Source organism: Globicephala melas, chromosome 10 (assembly GCF_963455315.2).
Source record: "Globicephala melas chromosome 10, mGloMel1.2, whole genome shotgun sequence".
NCBI classification, from domain to species: domain Eukaryota; kingdom Metazoa; phylum Chordata; class Mammalia; order Artiodactyla; family Delphinidae; genus Globicephala; species Globicephala melas.
In genome coordinates this window covers 26,239,599-26,246,490 of record NC_083323.1, presented here as the reverse complement: position 1 = coordinate 26,246,490, position 6,892 = coordinate 26,239,599, and the positions used below count along the sequence as shown (strand labels likewise).

At 56.5% G+C, this 6,892-nt stretch overlaps 1 protein-coding gene across 3 annotated transcripts in view; it reads left to right on the top strand.

The window, feature by feature from the left end:
• The first annotated feature begins 4,889 nt into the window (after positions 1-4,889).
• Positions 4,890-6,892, top strand: part of PLXNC1 (plexin C1) — a 141,821-nt gene continuing 139,818 nt past the window's right edge. For all 3 annotated transcript variants that reach the window (XM_030856388.2, XM_060306606.1, XM_060306605.1), the window contains exon 1: positions 4,890-5,967. In XM_030856388.2, coding sequence (XP_030712248.1) covers positions 4,909-5,967 — 1,059 coding nt within the window. In that variant the 5' untranslated portion in view covers positions 4,890-4,908. The remainder of the gene's footprint in view (positions 5,968-6,892) is intronic.

Below are 6,892 nucleotides of genomic sequence, written 5' to 3'. Positions count from 1 at the left end.
ACTGTATTAAAGAGGGATCGGCGTTTCGTGTCTAGTCCATGATGCCCTTTTGGCTCCGTATTTCAAAAGAGCAGCAAGAAAAACATGAGCAGGGATAGACCTGAACCTTGTGAAAATCAGAGACAAGCTGGTGACCAAGAGACTGCTCAGCAAGTTACAGAGGTCCCCCAAACCCGGAGAAATAATTTACAGATGACTGTGCGCTCCATGCAGGGTGAACTCCAGTCGGTCTGGAAAAAACACAGTGATGGCTGATGATCTAGCGTATTTTGCTTTCAGCTGTTAATGGTCTCAGACTCTTAACCACTGATGGTTTTGGTGAATGTTTTGGAGAAAGGGATCAAGAGAAACTTCATGGCACTGAGTATATTACATGAGAAGGGGGGTACTAGGTGGCAGGGTGATGTCCTGGACACCACTGTCTCTTAAAAACATCTGACCTTTTACATCCTTTCCATAGGCAATAGTTCATCTATCCCTAAAGCTGAGTGAAGGCCCTTTTTTAGCTTAAAGGGAGTCATTGGATCTTGAGTAAAGAATTGTTACTTTGCACAATTGTATGTCTGCTGGTGAATGACCATGAGGACAACATGATGTCCAAAGGGCAACTGTAATGTTGGGAGTGAACCCAAACTCCACCTACTGAAGGAACACCACTGAGCCTTCACCTCTTTAACCAAAGGCACGGGCACCATCACTGAGGTTAAGGGTGATCAGCAATTGTCTGGGGCCATGTTGGGTGGGCAGGGAAGACGAGGCACCGTGTTCCTTCAGCCACATCTTAACTGTGCCTTTGACTGACTTTCCATGTCGATTGAAGTGTATTCACCTCGTCTCTCAGCATCAATTCAAACTTATTAAACGGCTCTTCATCTTATCTGCTTTCAGCCATCTACTCATCAGCAGACTAGAAAGGAGCCTGGCTCATTTCTTTTTCCTGTCAGTCACAAAGGGGGCTAGAGGCTCTGATAAAGTCCTCGATGTGGAAGACCACATAGACTTAGCAAAGCTGTGGAGAAGGGAGTGGCCTGTCTTAAGTCCTAGACGGACAGCACTGGAACTATTCAACCCACTGGGTGGTGTTTCCCAGATGCCTCCCAGGGGGTTGTAGCTACATAAATAAGGTATAAAGAGAATTCATTGGCCGCCAGAACTAATATTCTTGGTGACTTTTCATCTCTGCTGGCCCAGTCATCCCTACAGACCACTGTCAGAATTTTTTACGTCAGAAAGTAAACTGAAGCACCAATGATAGCCATCTTACGACTGTGACCAACTGACTGCCGACCGGTTCTTAATGTCCTGAGCCTCAGCAGGAAACCACGGAATCTATAAAGTCCTGTCCGGCAGAAATGAGTCTGGATGTGGATGGTTTGGTTAACCCGGATTGCCTTTGGTGCCTAAGGGAGTTGATATTTTCTCATTATGAAGACTTTCCCATCTAGTGAACGCTACAAATAAAAACTGCTCCGAATCAGTCTGAACTGCCTGTTTCCGTGGTAGCAGGCCTCTGTCTGGAGGATAAATCTGCACCATCTTCCTTTTTTTGGGTCTCAGCCAGTTGTGTTACAAGGAGTTCTGAATGTACGATACGTGACACCCAACAGGATGGGCTCCATAGTTGGAGAGGGGAGTGTTGTCACCGATGGGATTTGCACCCTTGGCCAGACAGCGGTGTCCAAGAGAAAGGGATCAAAAACATACGGAATCCACATGCCTAAATATTTATTTTGGTTGTTCGTGTTTCCCACCGTCTTCAAATGTGAACTTGTGTCCTGAAGGTGGAGCTTTAGTACACAGGAAAATTGGAATGGGGCAAACATGTTTGTACAAAACAGGGTAGAATCAGCAAAGAACACAATAATATGCTTCCTAGTCTTCTATATTTTTCATGCCAAAAAGTAGGCACAGATTCTGATTTCTTTCACCATAGGAGCCTGCATACAATTAAATGGGAGAGAAAAGAAGCCTGCTCTCAGGAGCGGGGCTTGTGCCCAGTAGAATGGCAGGAAGCTGTAGCCACCAAAGCCACGTATGCTTCTTGCTGGTAGTATTTTTTGAGATGTTTCTTTTTCAAAACGAGGCAGGAATGAATTGAGTAGTGATCAAAATGCCGCACCACAGAGTATGTTTAATCCAAATAGCTCCCAAGATGGTCGGCTCCTGATTGTACCAACTCTACGGGACTTAGAGAAATGACTTGGTTACCAGTGAAGTCAAACTATCTCCAGAATGGAATTGAACTGTTGCTTCTCAGCACATAACAACACTGCCACAGCCGGCTCATGACAGCAGTGAAGCTCATTGTGTTTCTTCATCATTCACGGGGAACACTGTCAAAATACTGGCACGTACATCCCCTACTATGCTGTGAAGGGTTCTATGAGCTTCTGCAGATGCTTCTGAGATTTCCGGCAGTGCAGAAATTCTTAAAACATTTCAGGTGGGTAGGGAATGGGGGGAGTAAGGCCTGATTATTCTGGAGCAGAGAGCATCTGATTAGCCTTGCCTAAGATCTCCTGATTCACATCCACCTGGTAGCTCTAGGCCTTCCCCTTCCTCTCTCCTCACGGGTACCCCACCCGCTCTCACTGTAGCAGAAGGAGGCACCTGACACTCGTGGGAAAGCATTTGCTGCCTCCCGGCAGGCAAGATAATGTTATCCAACTTCAAACAAGGAAATGATGAATGGAAAGATGACCACTCTGAATTCAGAATATGAGCGCTACTGCTGGAATGATGAGTCTTTAACTGCACGTCTAGGGCCGAAGCCCCAGTTCCTCTTCTGCTCCTTGCTTCACCTCACCCTCCTCTCCTCAAGCCTTCCAGACCTCCTTCTCCTGCCTTATCCCTCAGCACTGGGGAGAACTTGGAGCCCTGCTGTAGAAGTTTCAAACCTGCAACAGCTGCTCCTTCAGGAGCATGTGGAGGAAGCCCACGCACCCCGCCCCACCCCCAAACAGATTCTACCTAGAGCTGGGAAACTGGGAGGGGAAGGAAGAAAGGGGTGGCGACCAATTAACCTCCCTAGGGGCTCTGGCCTGGAAATAGCCTGAGATGGGACAGAGATCCTTTCTCAGGGGTGCACAGGGTCCTCGGGGTCCCCCTGCTGCACCCCCTGGATCACCCGCTAGACGGTAAGGGTGCTGGTGGTGCTATCAGCTGCCTCAGGACGCTGGGAGGTATTGTGCATCCTCTGGGGCCCCTTTCTGAGAAATCATGAACCTACCCCCAGGTGTGCAATGATTCAGATATTCACTCTGCTGCAGAAATTCTTGGTGGTTTGGGGGGCAACCCAGCTGGCACTTGCCCCCTGGGTGAGTTGGTGAGACCTCAGAGTGTCCAAAGGAAAGAGGTGGGAAAGGAGGAGACAGAGGGAGAGCCTCTAGGGAAATAAGGGTACTTGGCTCTGAGATTAGAAGGCTGGGCTGGCGAGGTAGGTTGGAATATTTAACTTGGGGAACTTTTCTGTCTCACCTGCTAAGAATGATCTCCAGGTAGTACTGTTAAGATCACAGGTGAAACTGTGGCTAGAGGGGGTGGTGTAAGCCCTCCTGGAGCTAGATGGAATTCGAATCTCAGTTCCGTTGTTTGCCATCAGTAGGACCCCGGTAAGCTCTGTAACCTTTCCGTGATCATTCTCCTCTCTATTAAATGGAGGTGATAATAACAGTCACTAATTAATAGGGTTGTTACGGGTATTAAACGAGTCTTAATCCACGTAGTGAATTTAGAGCAGGGCCCGGCAAGCAGTAAGTGCTCAATGAATATTAGCCATGATCATTCAGGTTAGATGATGAGTAGAACTTTCAAAGTGCTAGGCTTGAAAGCCTGGGACTCCGTTGCCAAGGGAGATTGGAGAACCTTTTCAAATATGGGAGCTCTGGCCCCAGGGATTGTCCAGACCAGAATCTTGGCGCCTGCCTTTCCTCCACCCCATTCCTCTGACCCGGGGAAACCCATCCCCTGTCACAGGGGCGCCTTGGTCCCTTGAGCCTCCGGCTCGCCACCGTCTCCCGCGCTCCTCCCCAGGGCCTCCCTCCCGCCGCTCCACACCTGTCAGCCGCCCTCGCAGCCTTCCAGTGGCCCGAGATCCGGGCCTCAGCTGCAACCCTTCGGGGTCCTGGGTCCCAGTTCCCCGAGCCTTGCGTATCCCCCCGCCCCGCTGCTCTCGTAAACAAAACCCGAACGTTGGAACAGCCCCGCAGGCGGACAGGCGCAGGAGCCAGCTCGGTGCACTGTTAGCGCGCCCCGGGAGCCCCGGGCGAGCCAAAGGGCGATGGTGGCGGCCGCGGCGGCAGCGGCAGGCGGCTCAGCTTTGTTATGAATAGATGAAAGAGGCCACCTACACAGTAACCCAAATTACGAGACCTCCCTCCTCCCTATCTCACCGAATCAAGAGGGGAGGGAGATGGGCGTGGAGGGAGGGAGGGCGGGCGGCTAGGAGGCGGAGGGCGGAGGAGGAAGAGGATGAGGAAGGGGGCTAGTTGCATCCCACTTTCACAATGGGAAAGTGAAACGCACAAGCGCACCGAACCTCTCCAGCCCTCCCCGCTTTCCTCGCTCCCCTCCGCCCGTCCCCTCCCTTCCCCTCCGCGCCTCCCCTCGAGCGCCAGCGCTGCACAGAGAGGAACTCTCCGGAGAAGGAGGGCGAGGAGGAAGCGGCACCGGAGCGCGCAGGGCTTGCCGCCGCCGCCGCCGCCGCCGCCGCCGCTGCTGCACAGTCTGCCGGAACGAGCCCGCCGCGCGCCGCCCTCCCCGCTCTCCTTCCCGGGCGAGCTGCTGGGATGGGGCGGCCGCAGGAGCCCGAGCGCGCGCAGGAGCCGCCGCCGCCCGCGTCTCAGTCGCCGCGCGCCTGAGCCGCCGTCGCCGCCGCGCGCCCTGCCCGGGGGCGGCCCCCCCAACCCCATGGAGGTCTCCCGGAGGAAGGCACCGCCGCGCCCCCAGCGCCCCGCCGCGCCTCTGCCCTTGCTTGCCTATCTGCTGGCGTTCGCGGCGCCCGGCCGGGGCGCGGACGAGCCCGTGTGGCGGTCGGAGCAAGCCATCGGAGCCATCGCCGTGAGCCGGGAGGACGGCGTGTTCGTGGCGAGCGGCAGCTGCCTGGACCAGCTGGACTACAGCCTGGAGCACAGGCTCTCGCGCCTATACCGGGACCAAGCGGGCAACTGCACGGAGCCCGTCTCGCTGACGCCCCCCGCGCGGCCCCGGCCGGGGAGCAGCTTCAGCAAGCTGCTGCTGCCCTACCGCGAGGGGGCGGCCGGCCTCGGGGGGCTGCTGCTCACCGGCTGGACCTTCGACCGGGGCGCCTGCGAGGTGCGACCCCTGGGTAATCTGAGCCGCAGCTCCCTGCGCAACGGCACCGAGGTGGTGTCGTGTCACCCGCAGGGCTCGACGGCCGGCGTGGTGTACCTCGCGGGCGACACGAACAGCTGGTACCTGGCGGTGGCCGCCACCTACGTGCTGCCCGAGCCCGAGACGGCAAGCCGCTGCAACCCTGCGGCGTCCGACCGCGAAACGGCCATCGCGCTCAAGGACACGGAGGGGCGCAGCCTGGCCACGAAGGAGACGGGACGCCTCAAGCTGCGCGAGGGCGGGGGTAGCCTGCACTTCGTGGACGCCTTTCTCTGGAACGGCAGCGTCTACTTCCCCTACTACCCCTACAACTACACGAGCGGCGCCGCCACCGGCTGGCCCAGTATGGCGCGCATCGCGAAGAGCTCCGAGGTCCTGTTCCAGGGCCAGGCAGCCCTCGACTGCGGCCACGGCCACCCCGACGGCCGCCGCCTGCTGCTCTCCTCCAGCCTGGTGGAGGCCCTGGACGTTTGGGCGGGCGTGTTCAGCGCGGCCACCGGAGGGGACCAGGAGAGGCGCTCCCCCGCCACCACGGCACTCTGCCTCTTCAGGATGAGGGAGATACAGGCGCGCACCAAGACCTGCAGCTGGGACTTCGAGGCTGAGTACCACTGCGTAAGTCCTAACCCCGTGACGCTGCGGGGAGCGCTCCTGCTGCGGAGCCGCCGGCGAGGCAGAGCCGGAGGGAGAGGGTTGACCTTTACCAGGTCCCGGATTTACACAGCCCGGCGGCGGCCGCCCGACGGCCGTTGTCTTACGGTCTCCGAGACCTCGGGCTACTCTAAAGCACGGCCAGAGGTCCCCGAGGGAGTGTAAGAAGGGAGGTGGCGAGGGTAGGAGTTAGGCTCAAAACTCCATTGCCATCCTTCTCTGTCCAAACATGGGCGCTTGTTTGGGTCTGAGCCTCGCCGCGCCGCTCCCCCGCCCTTCCCTAATCTCTTCCCCAGGTGTGTGGTCTTAGCGGGCGTGTGGCTTTGAGCCTTGCCCTCAACGGCGTTACCAAACACAGTGCCCTAGGCAGAGAAGCCCCAGAACCTAAAGGACTTGCCACACCCCAGTCTTTGTGCCCCCCATCTTCCCCCCACCAACCCCGTAACACGTGTGATGTGGTCTGAGGAGTTGGTAGCCTGTTCGACATGGGTCAGCGCTAGCCTGGAACAGAGGCTCAGGCTTGCGGGAACACAACCCTCAGCGTGACCCCGTGCAAGGGGGCGGGGCTGTGGCTCCGCTGAGCGTGAGCTGTGATCTCCAGCTGGGGGGAGAAGCTGAGCAGGCTGGAGGTGGCTTTGTGGGTAAAAAGCCTCGCCCTAGAGGGGAGAGCAAGAGAAGGTGTTAGGGTACTTCAGGCAGTTTCTGGGCTCCAGATTGCCTGACTAGATCGCGCGGCTCAGAGGCACCACCCTCCCAGGCAAACGGCAGAGGTTTCCCCTGGGTTCCCAGGGCAGCCACAGCTTGACTCTTGAGATTGGCATTTCTTTGACTGGAAAATAAAGCGGCGGTTCAAGAGGATTCAGTTGATGGGGATTATGGAGCCATTGTG